At 40.2% G+C, this 24788-nt stretch overlaps 1 protein-coding gene across 1 annotated transcript; it reads left to right on the top strand.

Moving 5' to 3' along the window:
* Nucleotides 1-128: 128 nt before the first annotated feature.
* On the top strand, nt 129-23819 carry LOC306763688 (ras-GEF domain-containing family member 1C-like). The gene is made up of 14 exons (XM_079250560.1): nt 129-281; nt 14410-14625; nt 14837-14959; nt 15123-15260; nt 16181-16402; nt 17662-17736; nt 19749-19850; nt 20338-20440; nt 20538-20617; nt 20707-20802; nt 22281-22376; nt 22485-22608; nt 23250-23322; nt 23430-23819. Exons 2-14 carry the CDS (start codon nt 14416-14418, stop codon nt 23452-23454), a joined length of 1467 nt encoding a protein of 488 aa, XP_079106686.1. The 5' UTR covers nt 129-281; nt 14410-14415; the 3' UTR covers nt 23455-23819.
* Nucleotides 23820-24788: the final 969 nt, after the last annotated feature.

The following is a 24788-nucleotide window of genomic DNA, read 5'->3' on the forward strand; positions in this document are numbered from 1 at the left end:
TCACCACGCCTTCAGGGACGAGCTTCTTTCCGGCTCATAGCTCTTTCTGCCAGGTACAAAAAACCTGCCGAGTGCCGGGAGCTTCACGAGCTACTATCAACAGTCATTTCCTCCACTTTCATGAAAGAGTGCCCCAGGAGTCCGGCTCTACTTGTCCCGCTGATGCCGGCTGAACACGCTGTTCTATGAGCGCTCATTCATTTGGGAATTTTCTGCACTTGTATTGATTTGACGTCAGACACGAGCCGGATCAAAACGATGGGGATCAAAGTGTAGTGCTGGTAAGTAGAGTACAAAAAGCAACAACTACCCTATTTGCATGTATATTACACTCACGCCCACAGCCTGAGTGTGTGCCTTTGTGCGCTTGTGTGTGCGTGTGTTTGAGAGCGCGAGAGTGTTCCTGAGAAAAAAAAAAAACAAAAAAAAACACAGCCACGCAAATGTTCAGTATCTACTCACACACTGTGTCGTCACGCTTGTAAGTTTACAAGCGACGGGGTGATGACATCATAATTTCATATGGTGTTAGATACTGGATGGCTTACATCACTTTACTCTCTGTGGCGTGAGTCAGCGCGGATGTCTGTTTAAAGGGGCGCGTGAGAGGGATCCGGTTTGAAGTTGGACTCACCTCGTCTTCTGACACATTTACGCACAGAACATGAAACACCTGACATGTGATCCATGTGATAGGATGAAAACAAAAACAATCGAGGGGGGGGGGGGGGGGGGGGGGGGTGTCACATGTTGCAAACTGGGGTTTGGCTCAATGGCGCAGAGCTTCATTTTACGTAATAATTTACGTATGAACGTGAGCGTAAACCTTCTGTGTGAACTCTGCGTGATTTTCTGAAAGACTGCAGGAAATCAGCGGTGTGCATAAAATAGGAAGTGGGAGCGGATAAACAGGTGTGGCACTGTTGATATTTAACATAATCCACTAAAGCATCCAAAAGGTCTTAAGCAGCCTTTTCATCCAAAAGCGGGATGCACTTCCCAATACAGACCAGAGGGATTTGTTATCTACCTCTTGCAGCTTACTGCAAAGTGGATGAAAGTAAAAACCAGCTCTGTCACAACCAGTTAGGTGAGAAAAAATTCTTCTCAGTGTTGTTCACATTATTACTAATGCTACGCCAGTTCTCTCACACCCTAAGCTCTTGTCTCGCCTCTTTGCCTTCAAGCTGTTAATGAGGGCATCATTTTGGTTTGATGGGGAGCTGAGAGTGGTGAGATCCCAGAGAGTGAGGCCAGTGTGTGTATGTGTGTGGTGGTGTACAGGGACACACAGGCAGGGTCTCTTTAGGGCAGGTCAACAGGAGAGTAAGCACAGTAGTTGTTAGTCTGGTAGCACTGACAGCTTTATTACCACCACAAGGTTTATGGCTGTGTGTGTGCATGGGGGAGGGCTTTGTCTATGTGTGTGGAATAATCATAGATCACTCACTGTTCTACTCTACAGGCATGACAGAAGCCCCCCAGTTATTGTCCGTATTTGTGCGAAGGGAATTCCATCTTTGTCTATGTGCTGCTGAGTTTTCTACACTTTACATAAACAGCTCCTAAAGGGACCTAACACTAGCGGCTTGTGTACCTGACAGGCCGTCAGATGCGCTGTGGCTACGTGGCAGCTTCGCCACTGACAGGGGGATGGTGAGGCTGATCTCGCTGACAGGTCGAGCCAGTTGGAGTTCACGTGTGGAATCTCTCAGAGCCGATTCCTCTGTCACGACAGTGAGAGATGGACAGAGAGACAGAGAGGGCAAACAAGGGATTTTGCTAGAGTATAAGTGAGAGGAAGGGGCGGGGGTGGTGTTGGGGGGGGGGGGGGGGGGGTCACAGTGGAGACACAACATGCATCTAATTACGTCCCAAAAGGAGCCTTGACTTCATGGAAACGGTGTAGGCTCTCCAGAGCTGCTCTTAGCTGCCTCCGTGCGTGTGTGCTGTCATATTTGCAGCTATTGACGGCGAGTCTTTAGGGATTTGGCAGGGGTCACAAAAGGAATGGAATATAGATCCCTGGTGTGTTCAGGAAACCTCTGGAGTAAGCATCTAGGTTATTCTATTAGATATAACCTCCAAGTAATGAAATTGTCCTTGACATCGGAGCCGCTGCTGACCTCAGAAGAGGCAGCGACAGATGTGTCACCAGATTCTGATTAAGTAGTTCCCAAACAATACCCACTGAACGGAGCTATTAAAGCATCTTTATGAGGAACAGTATTAGTTTTAGGATGAAAATAGACAGTAGTCCATTATAAACACTCACATGAGCAGTTATAAGTAGTTTCTTTTTGTTGTTGTTGTTTTGTGTCTATTTTAGCGACTCCTTTTCTTTTCTCACAAGCTTTTTGTTATTTATGGAATTTCTACCCAACAAAACATCCCAACTTTTAGGAATCTTGGACTGCAAAGAGAAGCAAGAGATACATCCAGATTTAAAATATCTCCTCATTCTCCATGCCAGATATAAAAGATATTTAACCATTCTTTATAAAGATTGATTTAAAAGTACAACTCTGATAGATTTTACGTTTAGCTTTAGCTGAATGCCCCAGCTAATGCCAGTTGGACATTCAATAAGCTAGTTTTTTTTTCCAAACAGATAATTGGCTGGTTTCGGTATCAGTATAGGCATGAGACAATTACCTATTTGACAACGTTTATGTGACATGACCATAGACTGTATAAAAAAAAGATGGACAGAGCCTCCGTGACATCACCCATAGGTTTCTGATGGCAGTATCTTCACTAAAAATGTCCTTACCAGTGTATGAAAAACATTTTTGCGATGTTGGTAATGACGAAATAGTTATCCCCTCCACAGGCGGAGTGAGTCTGTTGCTGAAATGTATTGTTCTATGAAATTTCAGGTCTTGGTATTCATGGGAAAAATGAATGAGGATATTAAGCAACTTATTGGGATCTAATAAAAATAAAATAAAATATTGGAATTGATATTACTATGATACTTTCAACTGAAATGTCTGAGCAAAGCTGAGCTTCACTCTGCAGGGCACAAAGGAGCTACTGCCAATGTATAAGTGCATGATAGAAAATGATAATGGAGCTTTGATGACAGCAGATTTTTAGTGCATGAGAAAATTTAGCCCAAAGCAAGAAATATGGAGAGATCAGAGCCCCTGCTATCCTAGCCTGAACAAAGTTCACAAAAAGCTGGCAAACGTGACTGCAAAAGATTAGATCAGAATAAAATAGAGATTTAAAAATAGAAATCTCATCCTGTTCAGATTGCTCTAGATGTATACAGGTGAGGTAATTAATTGAACTACTAATTGCAAAGAGTAATTTTTAGAAAGCACAAATGCAACATAATTCTGTTTCATAGTATTTGACTGTACCATGGATGATTGTTTAACTCAGGAATCTGTGCATCGGTAAAAACTACATAATGACATTAGGAACGTCTCTGTGCTTCCATAGCATCTTGGAAGTAGTTGTAAATTTATGTGGCATGTGTTCTGACGACTATGCCCATGTCAAATCACATCAAACATAAGGGCCATGTGTTGTGAACAGACCAGGTCATGCTACTAATTAGTACATTTTGACACCAAACAACAGCAGTGGCGTGACGCATGGCCTCTGCCGGTGCTGTTTGTAATGAGCCCATAGATGTAGTCTATGTGTCTACCAGAAAAGGAGACAGCCGTGATGAAATTAGCTGCGTGTGGTTATTAGATTTACATCTGTTACTGTCTCGCTCATTAGCTTGTGGTGGTTATCGTGCAGGTTAAAGTGATGCGGTGCTGAGACAATTCTCTGTGTGGTTAGTGAATCTTTTCTGTCCAAATGCTCTTAATCACTGCTCTGTTTTTTTTTGTATTCTCTTCCCATTTTCTTTCATTCTTTTTGCGTGTAAATAATTTCTCATTAGCAGTTGCAGCAAAATGGTGCCTCTTAGGGACAAAGTCAAAATCCCACATTTTCCAGCCTGATTTCCCTTAAAGCAAAATTTCATCAACGGCTGCTGTAAATTTGAATATTATGAATAATACATGGAAGTTTTTTTAAAAGCATTTTGACTGCTGTGATTGGCAGATTTGGGGTATTAAGAGAGTTTGGATATGTCCTATGTGCTCTCTGAGAGTACATCTGTTCTCAACTCTTAATTATCTCGAACATGATCTCTCCCAGATGCATCATGACGGAGACCTGAGAGTCATGTCTGTGTTTCCATCTAAAATTCGAGGGAAATAGATTCACAAGTGTGTTTTTCCAATAACTGAAGTAGTTTAGAAGTGGAGTCAGTGATAATGGTTCTCAGCCTTTAAAGATTGTCATAAAAGCATGGATTTAGTGGTTTTATGTAATACGAATCATGATTCCATCTAAATGTAAATTTTTTTTTCACTTGCAAAAAACTGAAGCGTAGCTGTGCCTGCTGGACAGAAGATGACCAAATGACATCACTTTGGCTTTAGATGACTATTTCAGCGCATCTTGAGAAAACACATGCACGTCCACAGCTGTGTTTAGGAATGAGGGTGGTTACACACATGCAAGGAGAATTTCCCTGGAGAGCATTGCATTGATGGAGCTGGTGGGTGTGGAACAGGTGCCAGAGCATGAGCGCAACTCTGCTCAGACGCTACAGGGAAATTCCAGTGAAAGGGACTTAGGGAGTGTGTTCTTGTCGATTTGTGATTCCAACCTTTTGTCAGGCTTGTACTACAGCGAGACGCCGAGGAATGAGTGGGGAGTTGGAATGCTTCAAATGTAACTCAATCCCCTGTTTAGCTGCTGGGTGGGTGCAAGCGTGCATGCTTGTGTGTGTTTTATGACAAAGAACTCAGTTGTTGTCAGTGCCACTCCTCCAAACACACACAAATCCCCAGCAATGTTGTGTTAGTATGATTTTGTTACAAAGTGTCTGCTGTGACACGCGTGGTATTTCTGTTGACAGCTTTGGCAGGCGGTCACGGATCAGTTCAGCGGCCAGATTGGCTCGGCCCAGGTTCCTCAACATTCAGCCTGGACTCCAATACACTTTTGGGTTCCTATAGGGCCAAACGTCTCCCATGCCAGCATCTCCCACTGTGAGAGCAGGCTCCTGCAGGGCCATCTGTACAGGCATCCTGGCTGGGCACAACAGAAAGTAGAGCATGTGGAGGGAGAAAGGGGGGAAGAATGATGACAATGAGGTGTTTACTTCCACTTAAGCTCATTCCACCGTGAGAGTATTTTATTATTTGTTCATTCGTATCATTTCAGCTTTCAAAGAACACAGTGGAAAATTTAGGCCGGAGCTGAAATTCTCTGTGGTGCATAAAACCATGTCAGGACCAAAAATAAGCTCATGTCTGCTTTTGTAGAGCACAGTCCCAAAATAGAAGAAGTGTTGAAGTTGCGATGTGTTAAAGCTTTGAATATGTGGATCTTAAATTAGAAAAGAAGTGTTGGAGTATGTAAATTTGCAAATTAGTGGTGAGCTTGGGAGTCATACAGTGTCTGCAGAGTGGAAGAGGAGTTTAATGAATCTGACAGGACATACATGTACGAGTCAGAAAGCCCAAACTGTCTGCAAATTACCTGGAGGTTTTCATCCTGATCTTCAGCAGGAGAAGGGCTTTGTAGCTTTTAGCGGTTTGTTTTAGCTTTGAACTGTGATCGTCGAAACCAGGAAGCCGCTACAGAATGAAAACAGAAAAGTTGCTGCCGAACACACACAGGATATTCATGTGGCACTCTTCAAAGAAAAGTGTCACATTGGTTAATGGTTTAATTTGGAGTCGGTGGTATTTCTCAGTATCGGTATGACATATTCTTTCTGAAAGCAACAACAACAACAACAAAAAAAACTATATTTAACCAGTCAGATACAGAAGTTTACCACAGAAAATTTGGACAAATATATGCAAATCAGATTTTTTTGCAGCATAAAAAGAGATTTAAATGTTTAGATTTAAAAATATACATTTTGAAATTATCTAGCAAACCAGGTTTCTGAAAAAAAAAAATCTCCTTCCCCATCAGCAAAACAGGGTCAGGAATGAAGTGAACTGGCCTTTGGGTATCAGCCGTACTCCCAAGGACATGAAAGCAGCTTTGAAATGTCTCGTCTGAAATTTATCCAAGCTTGAGGAAGAAACTATGTAGGCAAGCAAAGATATTCATGGGTGGGAATCAAATTCAATGAGGAGGTCAGAGATTTGAAAATACAAAATGATGGATTGTTTTGGGGTTTTTTTTTCCCGCACAGCTGTATTTCAGACTTGTCTGGAAAACAGCTGATTCCAGCACATATGTACAAACAGATAGAGAACTGTTTTTTTTTTTTTTTTTTTAGCATCTTCTAAGCCGTTTATTTAGATGGTAAATAGAGCATGGTGTTTGCCCGACAGTCACAATCCCTGTCCTTAAATTAGATTTTGATTGATGATGGGATGGTCACCAGCAGCAGTGAACTGAAAGCGAGTCAGTCTGGAGAGGAGAACTACAGCTCTTCCTCAAAATGAGCATCCACAGTGGAAAGGATCCTGCTTGTTTCTAAGAGTGACATCAAATATAAACCAAATAAAAGTAAGCCAATATCATGACCACAACCCAGCATTATTTCAAATATCAATGAAAGCAACTACTGTACCCCCACCAGTAACCTTAATTATTCACCTTTGCCCCTTGACTCTTTAAAGTCACAGGTCACACAGAGGTTGGATGTGTTCTGAATAAGCCTCGCTAGTCTTTATTGGGGCATGCTTCTATGCTGATTGTTCTCTTCGTGAGAGCAGATGTGTCAGCATCATTTCCCTCACGACAAACACACACACAGTTTCAGCAATATGTGAAACAAGTTAAAGCTACTGAAAGAGCAAGATGAAGGGTGTTGTGAAGCTGTTCGGCACCTTCAAGTTGTTCAGTCATGCCAGCAGTGCCAGTCTTTCATCAAGACACATCACACGCGCAGCTCCACCGTCAAGGCTGCGGATAGAGATTGTGTGTCTCCAGACAGTGACATTCTGTAAATCATGATAGAACAAAGCAGGCGTATCCCCCAGATGGCAGCGATAACAGCCTGACAGAATCACAAGACAAAACACCTACAGACACACTCACTGCAAGGGGCCCTGAACAGTGACACTTACCAAGATGTCTAGACGGAGAGCAGGGCCGCCGAAGATCTCTGGGGGGATCAGAGCACACATCGCTACTCTCACCTGTTCGTAGCTGTTTGTTTCTCATTGTGTTTTTTCATGCAGCATTGATATGGTGTGACAAGCACAGTGGGAACTTGGTGCATCAAGCGGTATGAACATACACAAACTACAGCTGTTGATAGTTTCTGTGCATCATAAAAAAGTGGCTTCAGCCTGGTAATTAAAATCCCCATGAAAATTAGTGTAATTTAGGTTTGAAAATATCTGTTGTATGACTTTGTCGTGGGCAAAGTTATGGAGGAGTTAATGAGAAGATAACTTTTATTAAAAAAGATTAAAATTACTTGGCTGCTTTGAGTTCAATATCTAACTATTTCCTTTATCATTCATTATACAGAAGTATTTTTATTTGCTGTCCTGTGGTCAGTTGCTGTCTCAAATAACTGTGAGCTGGATTGGATAAGGAACATAACCCTTTTCCCAATAACTGGAAACGATGAACAGATGCTGTCTCAGAAGCTTGAGCTCAGTCAGCCTGATGGTAATGCCGTTTTAAGCCCCCAAAACACAGTTAAGAAAGACTATTTAGCGCTAAATGGTAAAAACAAAGCTTCTGAGATCATAACTGTTCATAATAATGTTACAATTACTTTTTAATGACCATTTATTGTGAACAAAATGCACTAAAATGACCTGTCTTTATGGATTTTGGGTGTATTAGTAACACATTTGAAAAATGCCATGTGAACCATCTTCACCCTGAAGAAAATCAGCTTTTTAAAAACATGGACAAAGTCTGTTTATTTTGTCAATGATTAGAGCTTTATCTTTTGATTTTTTTTTTTTTTTTTTTAAATCAGCACAAGACGTGTTTCTTGCTAACAAATATTTCAACATGGACACCACAGATGCCACTAATTACCACTTCAACAGAAGTTAACATCATTTGTGCAGCACAGCATCTGTTGGCTGGTTTTAAAGGAAAATGTGATGTATAATTACAAGTTGTGCATGTTGACATTGTGTTTTTGTTGTTACCTACCTCAAGAGATCTTAATCTAGGCAACATAGAAATCATGTAGAAAGTTTGTATTAGGAAAAAACCCTCTGGCTGGCACGGAGGAATAGTGGTTAGTACTATGGCCTCACAGCAAGAAGGTCGCTGGTTAGATCCTCAGGCTTGGGGGCTTGGACAGTGGCCTTTATTTGTGGAGTTGGCATGTTCTCCTAATGTATGCATGGGTTCTCTCTGGGTACTCCGGCTTCCTCCCACTATCTAAAGACATGCATGTCTGGTTGATTGGTTACTCTAAATTGCCCTTAGGAGTGAGTGTGTTGGGTTGTTTGTCTCTGTGTGGCCCTGCATTGGACTGGGTGTCCAGGGTGTACCCTTCCTTTCACCCAGAATACTGTTGGGTTAGGCTCCAGCTTCTCTGCGACCCTTCATCGGACTAAGCGGTTAGGATAATGAATGAATGAAAAAAGCCCTCTCGTGGAGCTATAATTAGTGAATTGGACTGAAATATAGTTATATTGGACATTATTTTGGAGCAAATCTTGTAACCTGTATAGATTGGCGCATGAGGTCATTGGATGTTCATCTTCAGCAGGAAATTGCCCTTAACTGAAGCTGCCTCAGAGAAGTCTCAAGTGAGAAATCTGACATCATCTATTGCACATTAATGATGACTTTGCTGTAGTTTATTAATTTCAGAAGGCTTTCGTTTTGTTTGCACTAAACATTTGTCTGAACTAAAAAAAAGATGTAAACCCTGCTTACGGTCCCTTGTGAATATTATTACAGTACATGTTGCACTCACAAAAAAATATTGAGCCAGACTTTTCTACTACCAGGTCCATTTCCCCTAAAAACAACAGGGATTGGTCAGAATAGAGATACCAGGAGATCTTTCTGACCATAAATAAATGTTTAACCATAATAGGAATATAGATGGTAGTTGATTCTTATGTGTATGTGCTGCAGACATCTTGTGGTTGATTTAAGAAACAAAACATTTTAGCTGACCTTTGCACACACATCTGTCAAAATGCAAGCCCTTTCACGCCTCCATAGACAGTAAGTTGCTGGAGTGTAGATGGAAATGGCCTTGGTGATAAAAGTAACAGTGTCAAATATCATGCTGACACAATCAATACAAGAAAAAAACTGCCTCTGGGAAGCTTAGTTTTGATCAGCATGCAAAAGCTGAAGCAGCACCTTGCGTTTTAGTTCATCCAGAGCTCAGTGTAGCAGGATACAATAGATACTCACTCACATTTGCAAACCTTTCTTTTCCTTTATTTATATTAAACCATGCGTAACATGGCACAAAACCCACAAGATGTGGTAAGTGGACCATTGAAGACTTTGATATACCGGTAATCATTTACAGTTGCTCCTTGTCCATAATTAAAGTGTTGCAAATGTCTAAAAAAGTCTTTTAGTCCCAGTTGTCTGACCCCAACCCGAAGAAAAAAACATAAAAAAATGTTGTGTGGTGGCTAACCTTTGGAATTATCTTGGTCCTATAGTAGCACTGCATGGTAGGGTCACTTCCAAGGAAGTATTTGTCAGGTGTGGGTGACTGTTTTCTAACAAGCAGTTCCATGACAATAGTGTGTAGATTCATAAAGCTAAAACCACTCAAATCTGACACAAATAGCACAACAGTGACAGTGATTTCTCCCACATGCACCAGATGTGAACATAATCCGTGTTGTCTTGGCAGGTAAAACATCACTTCTGCAGTCATCACCTCCATAAAGAGCAGGAACAGACTGAATCAAAATTCCTCAAACCACCACTTAAAACATTTATGAATCCATTCCTCATTGGAGTTAAGCTGTGATTGCTGCCAAAGGAAGTAATGCCATTTAAGGCATCTTTCATCATTTTGTCCATGCTCTGTAAATCCATGATATGTTTACCGTGTTGTTTTCCTTTCAGTGTGTTTGTCAGCACGATTGCTGAAAAATTAGTTGCATTTCATGTAACTTGGGGAAGCATAATCAAAGGAATGCCTCATTAAGTTTTGATGTGGATGCGTTTTATTCAAGACTGCAAGATTCTGCACCAGCCTTGGCAGAAGTCTGCAAACTCTGAGTTTTTCCCATTTCACCAAAGCAGCTGCTGATCAATAAAAGTTAGTCAGGCTTTCATTTCTGCTCCACATTTAAAGGCTACTGTTGTCTGTTTTTTTTTTTTTTTTCTTTTGCACTACATCATCCTATTAAATATGCTGGGATGAATTTAGTTGTACAGAAACTCAACACCTGTCATACACAAGCACTGATGGTCCGTTATGAGATGTACACATTTGTTTGCCCAGATGACTTTTGCTCACATCTTACACGCTGATATCAGGCTGGGATGAAACAATGAATGATGTTGTGGAGCTGAGGAAGAAGCATTAGGGAGAAGGAGGGTGAAGATTATCGCAAAAGATAGCAGAAATAATTGACAGTGTGCTCACGTAGAGTAAAACTCAGTCACTCCCATACATGTAAGATATAAACACAAAGACACTGAAGGAGGGGGTGAGTGTATGCATGCATAAAATGACTCACAAATAAACTGCTGGATATAGTCGTGCACACACTGAGCTTAACAGACGTTCATCCAGTCCATCCTTATGTCGAGTAAATTCCATTTAGTTACCATTAAGACTTCCTTCTGTGCTGCGATTCTCATAGATGCATTTTGGATTTTCCGTAGTGGTGCTCCAGGCCACAGCTTCTTTATGGCTGCATGTTGAAATCTAGGTGTCTGAAAGGCCACTCCAGGCTTGATTGTTTTGGAGCTTCATGGACAGCAGCAAAACTTACAGAACAGCTTGTACGCAGCATTTAAAATATTAAAAACTGCATTTTGGATAATGGTTTGGTCAGTGATTTCTTTTTTTTTTTGTTTTGTTTTATTTTCTGGTACTTCTCACGTGTTAATGTTAAGTGTAACAGAGTTGAAAGGAGCAAACAGGAACATGCCGGTTCTCTATAACCACAATGAACATTATGAGAAAAATGACTGTTTGTGTCAGCGGTATAAGTAGGAAGGAAGGCCATAGAAACGCCTTGCAGAGACAGACTCCCCATCCCCCAGCCTTTTGTGCGCCTGTCTGTGTGGGTTTGCATCTAGGTGTGCATGAGTAAGTGCTCGGACGTAAGGGTAACAAAGAAGAGCTTAGCCACTCACACAGCAAAATTTAAGACATGAGCTGCTCTTCAGCAAAGTGTGTTTGACCTTTCACCCCACAGACTCACAATGGCAGCAGTGCATTGATGGGTCAGCAATGGATGAAACAATAGCGTTGAACTATGAATGTTACTAAATTTCCTCCACTGTTCCTACTATTGATCCAGCCACATCATGTCACATTATCCCTGATGCTCTTTCTGTCGGTGCGGTGACGATGAAGGCACATTTTTGCTCCAGCTTTTGTCTTTGCTCTATAGAGCAATAAGAAGGAAGATGTCTTGTTGAAAGAGGTTAATTTCACTCTTTATGCACAAAGTCTGACCATCAGTATGCAGGTTTTCTTGTGACACTTGCAGACATGGAGGTTTTGGCCAGAGATATTAACTTGTGTGGCGCCACAAGCCATCGTTGGTGATGTGTGATACTGGTAAATGGAGTTCTGTCAGTAGCACACAGATGATTCTATTTTTTATTTTTTATTCTTGTTAAATGGATTAGGACCAATATATCACGTTTCCCAGCTTTCCATAACAAAGCTTGGTAATGAAAGAGGACTGTCATGATGGTGAACTCGGGGTAATTATAAGCGCACCCTGTGGGTTTCATTACTCTGTGTTGGTTGCTTGAGAGCTTTGAGGGAAGCATGTTGCATTTTTAAAATGTGTAACCCAAAGCTTTGGTACAGAGAAAGACATACAGGACATAGAAGGTACATGTAGGAAACAGCAGACTCCATGATGACTGAGTGGCTCATCTTTTTTTCTCCCCCCTCTTTTAAAAATGGAAGACATGTTCGGTTATTGGGAAGTGCTCCGTGTCCCCTAACAATTTCAATCCACCCCAGGTGAATGTAGAATGAGAGCGCTGACAGTGAATAATAAGGGTTACTGTGAAAGGATATGCCGGGAGGACTGAAAACTGTGGAGAAAAAGTGTGTTAGGGCATAAAGGTTGAGATGAGACAAACAGATCAACTTTAAGGAAACTCAGAAAAACTAAATTTAGCCTCAACTGATTACAAAACATGTTCAGATTTGAGGTAAAATATTTTGCTTTTTAAGCCTACAGTGGTTTGAATGGGATTTCACACACTAACAATAAACAATAAGATATCAAATATTTTTTTTAGCTTGTCAAATGTATTATTATTATTATTATTATTATTATTATTATAATAAATATTCATATTTCTAGTTTCTTAAGAGGCTGAAAAAATTGAAAGATTGGAAGTTTCTTAGTCTTACATAAATCTGCTGGTGGGTCTCATTTGCTTAATTTTCTTTGCGTAGTTTCATAAAGATTTAGCTGACGGACCCACATGCAGAGGAATATTTGTCAAGCATGAACAGTTTTAATCTTTTAAACAAAGAACTTTACATTTTGCCATTCATCAATGGCAAAAAAAAGTTACTCACAAACACATCCACCCTGTTAGCTGACAACTCACGGTCACACAAATTACTGCAATTGATAATTCGTCTTTTATTTTAATGAGAAAATGTTGCATAAAGATTTTAATAGCCTTATATTGTGTACAATATATTGTGTACAATATAAGGCTATTTAAAAAAAAAAAAAAATCTCTGCATTGAACTCTAGAAAATATAAATGAAAATACATCTCTGTTTGTAAATCAAACTTAATCCACAAAACGTTCAGAAACTATATTTGCTGTAGCGTATGGGTAACTGGATGGTTGGATTGCTGATAAACTATTCTACAAATGTATTTTTGTTCAAATGAATGTGTACCTACAATGATGTTCTGAGTTCATTGTTCATAAAACTAATGTGAAAACATACAGATCAGAATGTAGCTGGTTGCACTTATTCTCCACTCAGATGTCATTCAGCCTTGACACGGGACAGGAAGCCATTAAGTAATGTCCTAAAAATGAACCAGCCAAACCTGAAAGCAGTTACGAAATGATGATGTGAATTCTGTCACTGTTGGTGTTTCCCACCCGTTTTATTCTGTTTTCCTAAGTGTTCCTGATCAGCACAAGTAATAATTATAGCATGTTTACACACTCACCGAGAGCTCATTTTACCAAGAGTACACACACCACGTGTTCATCTAATGTTCAATAGATCAATAAATCAAATTTATCTTCAGTCTCATCTTGATCTCATTTATCTTTAAAGGGGTGCTATTATGGTATTTGGAGTTTTCTGAGCTTTCTACAGTGTTACAGTGTTGAATCCTCATCAGACATGTGAACGACACTGTTTTTTTTATCACCTAAACGCATGTTTGAGTTTGAGTTTGAGTTCCAGCACTCTCTCCGTTCGGTTTCCATGGCGACTAAAAACACGTTGTTTTAGAGAGTTTTTCCTCTTCAAAATCCTTGTGACGTCCCGGGGGATAAGGTTCGGTGATTGGTTACCTTCTACTGGTTAACAAGGGCATGTACAAATACATCAGGTGGATGGAAAACGTTGGATAAAATTATTTCCAGCGATGGCTGGTGAGTTTACCAAAGAGAGACATCCTGCTGTATTCGTTGCTGTGGGTTGCTGTTTTCCACTTCGTTTTCAGGGTCTGATTCAGGTTCCAACATGTAGGGCTGTATGCCATGTGCTGACATTGTATTTTGTTTTTTTTATTGAGTTCATTTTAGCCTTTTCCTTCTGTATATGAGATGTTACAATGATGACGAAAGCAATTGCGGTGCGCGCTCCCAATGTAGCGTGGTGGCGGAGGCGGGGCTTAATGCGGAAGACTCTCACTCCACTTGTTTTGTGCGCAGGCTGATCTGACAGCCTACAGAGAGGGTCAGTCTGAAGTAAATAAAGACATTTGTGACAATAACTCGAACAATCCCAGCCCTTCTGGTCTCAGAAATAAAAATAAATTAGCCTGAAATGCACATAATAGTTCCATTTTAAGGAGACCATGGATCATTTTTCTCTGATTAATCTCCTGTTAGAAGCAGTCACCACATGAGACTTAACAGGAAGATTATTTGCATTAAACGTATTTCCTCCAAATTAAATAAAGTTGAGTTTCCACTTTTTAAAAAAAAAATCAACCTACCAATGTCCCAGTTCCTCATTCTGTCCTGCTGACTGTGTTTTCTCTGCATTTGTAGTCAGGAATGCCCCAGACTGTGTGCTCAGGCACCATGTTTACCACTCCCAGTGGCTTCAGCCCTCATCTGGCCTGCGCTGAGCCTGGGGAGGAGGAGGAGGCCCCACAGGAAGGCCCGGGACCAGGGGCGTGTTTGGCCGATGGCCCACCGATCACCTCTGCCTCCCTGGACACCCTGATCCATAACCTGGTGCCCACTGCTGACTACTACCCTGAGGTAACCTGAAATTTCCAACAGACTACTGTAGGTATAAACTCTGTCAGCCTCAGAAAGTTCATTTAAGTTTATAGCCCTCGTGACAGTACTACCAATTAGATTATTAGCCTCTTGTCTCTGCTTGAGGTCTTCTGTGTTGTCTTTAATTACTGCTGTTCTTATTGACGTAGTAGGAATGTGTTTCTAAATGTCTCTTTCTATCCTGTGACAGAAAGCCTATGTATTTACATTCTTGCTGAGCGCTCGTCTGTTCATTCCTCCTCCGGAGCTGCTGGCAAGAGTGTGTGAGCTGTGCATCAAGCAGCAGCAGCTGGATCAGAGCCCACTCGATACGGTCAGCACTGCACCACAGATAAATACAGCTAACAAACCAGAATCATACAGGCATACAAGTACTTTTATTTTCCTTCACTTCATCATGATGTTTTGTTTTACAGGCCGAAGAACTGTTCTTTAACAAAGACTGTCATAAAGCCAGTTTTTCTGTTTAACAACAGGCCAAAGTGCGCAAGTTTGGTCCCAAGATCCTGCAGCTGCTGACAGAATGGACAGAAACGTTCCCGTCTGACTTCAGGGATGAGAAGATGGTTGGACAGCTTAAAGACATCATCCACAGGATAGCCCCGTGTGATGAGGTACGCTGATGATGCAGATTGCAGATTATCCACTTCCACTTTCAAAAGTTTTATTCTTGACCTGATGCAAATAGTGACACTAAAGAAGTAGTCTGGGCATTGAAGAGTAACATCAAAGTATTCTGACAAAGCATCCATATGTTAGGAGGGTATAATGAGCCAGATGTGTTGAGAGGTAATGGTGAGGAACATGATTTAATTATCTTTACTACCTCTGTGACGGGTGATGGAGTCAAAGTGTGAGGATAGTTTCTCACATTATAGGAGAGAGAAGCAGAGAGAAAGGAAGGATATTAAAGGAGTGGCTCTATCTGCAACCTCGAGGGAAAATAGAGAGAGGGAGATGGATGGAGAAAATGGGTGGGGGGGTGGGAAGCAGGGCCACAGAGAGCAAAAGAAAAGGTAAGGGAGGAGGTGTGTGATGAAGTCAGTGGAAAAGTGGGAAATATGGACCCGGAGGTGGAGGGAGGATAAAAACGGAGGAAGGGCAGGTGGTGATGAATGTGCTGCTATTCGCAGCTGGCTGCCTTCGGCGTGGGTGTGTGCATGCATGTGGGAGCTGTGACTCTGGGTCATTTGTGAGGCAGACTGACCTGATGGCCTCTGTGAACGGTCATATTGAGGGAGCGGTCCAGACACACACATTCCTGGATGCAAAACACTGCGTGCTGTTGCCACACTGTTGATAACATTTTCATTTTCCGTTAAATTATTGTACGCATACAATTTGATGTTGGTAAATGTTAGAATTAATCCAAAAATATTGGAACGAAAACAAGCCGCAGGTTTTAGAACCGCTCACAACTTAGCAGCAGGAGTTCTTTTCATTCATGCTTATTACTACTTTGCAAGCCATTAATATATTATTCATTAAAGACATTATTGATGGCTTCTCTTCTCTTGTTTCCTCTCTACTCCAGGCATACTGGAAAACCCTGAACCAGGTGCTACAGAAGCTTAGCCAGAGGTTGGCCTTGATGAGCCAGGGGGAAGAGAGCATTGTCAAGGTCTCCCTCAATGCTTCCTCCATCTCTGACAAGCTGGCGGCCTTCAAGACCAAACCTCCGCCCATCCAGAAGGACATTCTCTCTATCTGCAACGACCCCTACACACTGGCACAGCAGCTCACCCACGTGGAGCTGGTGAGGTTGGGGGAAGGGAGGAGAGGAGTGAGGGGGTTAGACAGAGGTCAGGAGAAGAGATGATAACCAGGATGGACAAGGGAGGAAGGGAAGGATGTTGGGGGAGTATGAAGATGCTAAGGATGTTGAAACATGAGTGGACATGAAGTTAAAGGCGTGAGAAAAGGGTGATTAAGAGGATAGAAGGGAGAGGTGTGTGCCATAGAAAATTATTTAAAAAGAACTTAAGAAAAAATGTTGACAGGCATGACGAGAGGCAAACATCAGTGTAGCATCAGGAATTTGTGTTATTTCTAGACTTGATTATTACTCATGAAATATTCCAGCACCAGTAACTGTTCAGTCAGTGGAACAGAAGAAAAAACAAAGACAATAATGCGATCATACATATCCGAACAAGGGGTCTCTGCAGTGTCCCTCACACTGCGCGGTGCCTTGAGCTAATTCATGTGTATCTTGATGTGGGCACGTGTATCCGGGGGTGGTTGTGTTCCTGGTTGTGTGTTTGTGTGTGTGTGTGTGCCTGAGTAAGCCTGTACTCTTGTGTGAGCGGTGACATCACCCCAGAAGTCAGTGATGTGCCTGGGGCTGCAAACAAAGAGGATAAAACCCATGCAGATATATGCGACCTGACAGTTTCACACTCTGACACACACACATACTCACAAAAAAAAAAAAGAGAGGCTGGGACAGACAGGCATGTGCAATTCATACTTTCTGAATTCATTAAGTCCTTTGTTGGTTTTAGCATGTTGATAGGGATCTATCTGATTGTTGTCGTGGTGCTTTCTGTCTTTGTGTGTGTGTGTGTGTGTGTGTGTTTGTTTTGGTTGGTATCTCGCGGTGCGATGGGTCTAATGAGTCATTGTGATTTGCACATGTATGTGACTGAGTTGCTGTCTTTTTAATAGAAGTGAATATTGTCTCAAATGTCACTTTGAGGAAATATTATAGCAATGAGTCACATCGATGAGTCATTACCGCCATGCATTGATTGGTTTCCATTACTGAAATGAAAGACTTATTAATGGGAGTAGTCCTGTCAAAGTGCATGTGTGCATGTGCATGTACTTGTAGTACTGTGGCTGAAAGGACATTTTTATGTTCATACAGTCATATTGTAGTGAGCTCTCTGGCCTTGTGGCAACAACAAAATGAGTCCCCATAATGTAAACTTTTACATTATTTTATATAAAGATAAAAATGTTTAGACAGGTTATGCTGAGTCTTATGGAAACATGATTGTGTCTGTTTTCCAGGAACATTTGAGTCATATTGGGCCAGAGGAGTTTGTTCAAGCCTTTGTTCAGAAAGACCCACTTGATGGAACACAGGTAAGCTTTCATTTTGTGTATTTGTGCATATTTTGCATGTTTGTGTGACACAGGATTATTGTAAGATTGATGAGTTTTACTTTCTGTATGTTTAGCAACATCAGTAGATCAGTGGTTTGTCATTTTTAAACCCAGGGGCTGCAAGTCAGATCTCATAGGTAGGAGATCCATAATTAGAGAAAACTGAACTTTCACTGTCATGGAGGGATGGCGGTTCACTTTAAAAGAACTGTAGAAAGGATTTTTCTTGTGAGGCGCTATATGCTGACTGCAAAGTGCTGCTGCTGTGGCTCGAGCAATAGTCAAGAAAACAATCAGCTTAAATTCAAAATAGAAACTGCTGCCCTTTATCAAACTAACATTCACCGTAAATAGCTAAACTCAGTCTCCATCCAGCCAAACGAGCCCTTAACTATAAACCTTCCTGTGAACTACTCAGATTTTTTTTTATTATTTCAATAACATGCCCATTATATATCAACTGTGTAATCTGAAAAACAAAATTAACCTTATTTGTGAATGTTTTTAATCTCCTCCTCTTTATTAAATGTAATTTCCTGAGTGGTTTTCAGCCCTGATAATAATCCGTTATAATCTTCTGTCTGGTTTTTCCCCTTTTTATCATTGAAATTAAAGTTATTAGGCAATAATATTTAATTGAAAAACATAAATACATTAAGCTAACAAGACAGTAAATCCAATTCCCCAAAACAGCTTGTTAAGATTTGCTTGTCATGTTTTATCTGGACTTAATTCATAAAGTGACACCTTTTTTTGTACATTTACACAAAAGAAAAAACAGTTTCCCTGTTAAGCTGCTGTTTCACTAATGAAGCTCAGTGCCTCATTAATATGTACTTACACACATCTAGCAGTTTTCACAGAATCAGCTGGGTAACAGCACCGCTGGTTTGAGTAAAGTGTTAAATGATACCAGCTCTACCTTAATGCCGTTTTCCTGCCTTTTTCACTGACTCAGAGTTGTGTCAGCAGAGGGCCAACCTTTTACCCTCAATCCACTTCTGCACTTACACACAGATAAGCAACAAAATGGGCACATCATTCATCATTATTAGTCCCACATTGAAATGGACTGTGTAAAAAGGCTTTCAGTTTACACTCACTCTGCTTCTGTACCTCGCTAAACGTTGACCATTAGTATTCAAGCCACAAATTTGCCAACATCTGCACAGACAAATCAATTTCAGACCATTGATACTTGTCAGCTAAATTTCAGTATGTAGACTCTGTGAACCGGACAGTGTAAATATTTGCGGTGAATTAGAAGTTTCTGAAAAGGAAATTAGAAATCAGTGCAAACTGTAATGAGAATCCCTTACTAAAGAACAGCAATGGTGCTGTCTTTAGTACCATTTGTGTGAATTACTGAGGTTGTACATATTCAAAGCAGCTTTGAAACAGCTTAACATGCTTTCTAATTCCCATATGAGCCATTTGAATAGAAGAGATCCAAATGGAAATAGTGTATGTCGAAGGCATGAACATCTGGATGCAGCACAGGAAAAATGAACTCAGTTGACTTTATTGAGTATTCAACTTCCAGTCTGATTAATTTATTACTCAATGACTGCCATATGGTTTGTGGAAAGTCTAATGTTGTTTATTTATTTAATTTGCATTTGCTTCCTAAAGGGATAAATAAAGGTTGTAAGACTTAAATGTCTTGAACAACACATTGTACAATACTACAGCAAATATTGTGCAACTACTCCATTTGCCCTCTGTTTAACTGTTAAAGGTAGACAGATTTGATATACGTGTCTTTCTTTTGCTGTTTTTGTCCGTCTTTGACCTTTTTTTTTTTTTTTTTTTTTGTCTTAATCTCCATGAGCCACTTTGTTTCTACTCTCAGCTTCCTACCTCTGTCATTCACACTCTCAGCGGGGGTCAGCATGTATATAAAAAAATAATTAGTGTCAGTAGAATTCCCTATGGTTACAATTTCTATAGTCATGATGCTGGTGTGTGTGTGTTTGTGTGTGTATCAACAGGAGCCATGTTTCAGTGACCAGAAGAAGAAGACCTCCAACCTGGAAGCTTATGTCAGGTGGTTCAACAGACTGTGCTACTTGGTGGCAACAGAGATTTGCATGGTGAGTGAAAAATGCCTGAACACCAGCCTTTCACTGGACTTTAGAGGCAAACAGATGGCACACAGAATAGACTATACAGCACAAGTGAAACCAGTATTATCATAAAGGGCATATGCAGAATAAAGCAGCCAAATATCTTGTATGATATTTACTTCTCAAACATGCCACGTGTTTACATGAGCATTTTATAACAAAAGCTTTCATTGTTTTGTTGTTGTTTTTTTTTATTGTTCTTTTACTTGAGAGCCAGTTTCTATGTATTGTTTTATTTTCTTGAATACTAAGTCTTAATGAACAAGTTGTATGAAGGAGTTCGGTCAGTCTACCTGTTACAGAGCATCACTGCCCCCTCGTGGCTACTTCTGTCACTACACTTTCAGTGGTTAAAGTGGTGTTTCTAACAGAAAGAAAAGAGCTTAATTTTCTTTGAAAAAAGTGCATATACTTGAATATATTTGCTGAAAGTTTTTTTTTTTCTTTCATACAGCCAGCAAAGAAGAAGCAGCGGGCTCAGGTTATAGAGTTTTTCATCGATGTGGCCCGGGAATGTTTCAACATTGGAAACTTCAACTCCCTCATGGCCATTATCTGTGAGCTGCCAGCTTTTTAACATTAGAGCACAGTGCTGATTGAAAATTCTTACACTTTATTATTTATGTAAACTATATAATGTCTTTATTTTTGTAGCTGGTATGAATATGAGTCCAGTGTCACGACTGAAGAAGACTTGGGGCAAAGCAAAGACTGCCAAATTCTTCATTCTTGAGGTAAACCCACCCTCATTTTTCACTGAGAAGTACAGGACATGTAATAAGTTGAAGCTCACTGTGTTTTCTGCTGCTCTGTACCTTGACAGCATCAGATGGATCCTACGGGAAATTTTTACAACTATAGGACTGCCCTCAGGGGTGCAGCTCATCGCTCTCAGACTGCCAACAGCAACAGAGAAAAGGTGGAGCCACTTTTCTAATAACTTGTGGGTTGTGACTAGTTTTTTGGAACTGAACACTGGAAAGTTTTCAGAAATGCAACAAAAATTTGATCTGAATTTTGTTCATCAATTTAACTTTTTTTTCCCCCAAGGACACAGCTGTAAGGGATTTTTTTTTGTCATTACTGATAAACAATTTTATTTAAAAAATATAAACAAATTGATCCTTTGAATCCAGCAGCACACTAGAAAATTTTATTTTTAGACAAGGCAAAGAAAGACAGATTAGTTGATATGATATAAAGTAACACAATTCTGGAGGATTCAACAATCAGCAGATTAACTGGTGCGAAGTCAGGGTGTCAGGATTGGGTATAAAAGGAACAAACATCAAAGGTTTAGTCTCTTCAAGTATGCTTTGGGATTCATCACTTTGAGCCCCAGACTGTCAAAGAATCATCCATCTCAGTGCAAGATGTCAAAGACATGTGGTCTTTCGGCACTAACAGTACAAAAGTAAAAAAATTGAAGAAGGTTTGGGCAATATCAGTCCTAAAGATCAAAGCTGGAAACCACTACTGACCTTTAAATGTTCAAGCGGCACAGTTTGGCTTGTGAGTGCCTTGGAAATAATTTTCACTCATCACTGTGTGGACAACTATCCATCCATGTAATCTAAGACTGTTATGCAAGGAGGAAGTTATATATCATCCCTGAATAAACATCTTCTTCTTTGGGTATACGTTCATCTCAGAAGGACAAAAAGACAGCTGATTACTGACATCTGGTTCTGTATGGTAAAGTTCAGAAATATCATCCAGGCTGTTATCAGCAAAAAGTCTCTTTGAGATGTGATAGTAAGAGGGTGTATCAGTGTTTCTGGTATGGCTGACAGAAATATTTATGAAGGTACCGTCTATGATGAGGTGAACATTGAAGTTCTAGAGATAAATGCTACCATCAAGCTGACGTCTTTTCCCAGGAGGTTCATAGTCGTTTCAGCAGGACAATTAGAGACTTTATTCTATATGACTTATAACAGCATGGTTTCACAGATGCAGACTGTGCTGGACTGGCCTGCCTGTCGTCTAGAGCCTGCTTAAAATGTGTTGCGAGGAGGAAACCACAACAGCAGATTGTTACACAACTGAAATGTTGTATTAAGCAAGAGTGAACACTAATTCTTCCTGCAAAACTCCATTACCAGTATCTTCAGTTCCCAGATGATTAGAAAGTGTGGTTAAAAGGAGGATTGGTGTTAAACTATGATAAATGTGTGTGTCCTAACTTTGCTGTGTGTGTTTTTGGCTTCACTGTGTGGTTTTGTTTTTGTTTTTATGTGATGGAATTTGTCTCTGAAGACAAAATCTTTTTTCTTTGCTTGTGTCTGTTAAAGATTAAAAGAAAAAGAAAATACTAATTCCAATTTTCGTAGTTTAGAAAAATGAATTTATTATAATTATAATAAACCTTGTCCTCCTGCCATTTTCCCACCGCAGATTGTGATCCCCTTCTTCAGCCTGCTGATCAAAGACATTTATTTCCTGAATGAAGGCTGTGCCAATCGCCTCCCCAACGGCAACGTCAACTTTGAGGTGTTCTTTTCTCCTAGTCCTTCATCATTCGTTCATAGCTGAAACACCCCATTTTTTATCCTTTTAAAGAAGTATCTTACATATTATCTGTGTTCTTTTTACTTTTAGAAATTTGTGGAATTGGCACGGCAAGTTGGAGAATTCATGACGTGGAAACAGGTGGAGTGTCCGTTTGAAGAGGATCAGGCCATCCTACACTACCTCCACACAGCTCCCATCTTTAGTGAGGATGGTGAGGATTGTTTTATTTTTGCATCGTGGTTTTGTCATCAGACAATCACTTTCCTCTAGACTAAAGTATCGTAAACAATTCATGCATGTATTTGCCTGAATATTTGTTTCATACAGCATAGATAAAGAATCTCAACACGATTGGTAGTTTCATGACTATTTCTTCTGACAAATATTGACATTATCAATTTTTTTTTTGTACAAACATTCATGAGTTATTATTATGTTTCTATTAGTATTCCGCAGTTCTACCTACCACATAATGGGAACCTGAAAACATCCAATCTCCAACACAAATGAAGGATTAATGGGTTTTAATGGAAATCTGGGCTGAGAAAGGAAGATCCCATTAGTGCAAAAATGCTTCCATTCATGATGTCCTCATGCTTCATTTTAACAACTTACCAGCGCTTTTACTTTCTTTTTCAACCTTTCATAAAGTTAAAAAGTTGAGAAACCTGGATGTATTTGGTCTTTAGTGCTCAGAGGCAAATTTTAACATAACATTTAACTCAACCTACAATCATGCTTCAGATTCACAGACTTTTCTTTTAAACTTGCTAAATGCACGTTATTCTGTATGAAATTAATTTTACCTACTAACCTCTAAATACAGCCTTTCTTTTCTCATCCTCTCCGCAGGACTCTATCTTGCATCCTATGAAAGTGAGAGCCCAGAGAACCAGGTCGAGAAGGACAGATGGAAAGCGCTCAGGTCAGGACTGATTACATGTAAAATGTTATCACATCTAAGTGTGATATGATAACATTATGTTTAGATGTGATAAACATAATCTTTTAACCTTTTTTTTGGCCCATCAGGTCTAATGTCCTGGGAAAGACATGAAGCTTTGATGACAGCCAACCTTCCCACCAACGAGGGAGCTTGTGTTCTCCTTGCACTAAACTGAACTGTGAAGGAACCTGAAGCTGGTACTTGGGTGTTTTTCTATAAACAAACTGTATTGGGACAAAACTGGAAAAAAAAAAAAAAAAGAAGAAAACAAACAAGAAACATGATGAACAGGATTCATCAAAGAGCGTGAACAAAATAAATAGAAGAGTGAAGATAAGAAAACTGGATCGTGGTGTCAGTGAAGGACAGTGTGTTGGAGGGACGCAGCTTCTCCATCCCCCTCCCCATTATGTGTGTTTACTCTGTGAAGATGTTTACTATTTTAGAGAGTACAGTTACAGGGAAAACCACTTTATAAATGAAATTCCTGCTGATGTAGTTTTCCTCCCATCTTTTCTCTCTCTCTCTTTCCCCTTATCCAAAGCCTTGCAGGCTTTACTTGTGAAGTACTGTTATGAAACATGAACTGATATGAAGGGCGCTGGCTAGCCCTTATGTCGTCAGATTTTATAGGTCTAATGAACAAATGGCGACTGCGTGTTATGTAGGAAGACTGAGCGACAACCCATGTGTGTGTCTGTGTGTGTGTGAAAGAGAGTGAGAGATTGCTGTTCAAATGTGTCTGTTTATCTTTTCTCTGTAACAGGAAACGGGGAACGTGTTTATAGTTAATCTCTTCTTGTGTTTTTTTTTATTTATTGTATTTTATTTTAAGGAAAGAACTGGGTGAGGAATATGAACTGTTTAACTGTTTACTCCTTTTTCATGTGTTGTGCCATTAATCCAAGACAACTACAGTAACAAGCAGGCGTTAGGTCAGGTGTAGATTGTGTACAAGTTATATTTACCCCTCATCTTTCTGCTCTTCAGGAAGTTTTCTCTGACTGACGTTCAGTTGCCCGATATATTTATGGAGATTTCTGTGCTGACAGATGTAAAGTTTCTATTGTAGGTTTTCTTTTACTGAACATGAAGTCAAATGGCATGCTACGACAAGTGTTTTAAAGGGGCATTAATGCATCCACCTTGTAATGACAACTACTGCAACTCAAACTGCTGCATTTGTTGGAAGGACAATGAGGAATTTGTGATTTCTCTCTTGCTGTGAAGGGAAGAAGGAAACTTGTGCCATATAAGTCATTAGTTGTCATTACAATTCGGGTTTCTTTGACTTGAAATGTGTCGTTTAGTCGTTTTGTGAAACTGTCAAGAGTTTAGTTGTAATTGAGGAAGGGAGGGGGGTTGGGGGCAAAGCGAGAACTATGTAATTATAATTTTCTTTTACATATTCAGTTTGCTATTATTGATTGATGTCAGTGTTTTCT

This window comes from Telmatherina bonti (assembly GCF_933228915.1).
Source record: "Telmatherina bonti genome assembly, chromosome: 12".
In the NCBI taxonomy this organism is placed as follows: domain Eukaryota; kingdom Metazoa; phylum Chordata; class Actinopteri; order Atheriniformes; family Telmatherinidae; genus Telmatherina; species Telmatherina bonti.

Coding starts and splice junctions, on each gene's coding strand:
- LOC306763688 (XM_079250560.1), top strand. CDS start 14,416: ATGCCCCAGACTGTGTGCTCAGGCACCATGTTTACCACTCCCAGTGGC. Junction 20,441..20,537: donor CTCCCTCATGGCCATTATCT/GTGAGCTGCCAG, acceptor TTATTTTTGTAG/CTGGTATGAATATGAGTCCA. Junction 22,609..23,249: donor TCCCATCTTTAGTGAGGATG/GTGAGGATTGTT, acceptor TCCTCTCCGCAG/GACTCTATCTTGCATCCTAT.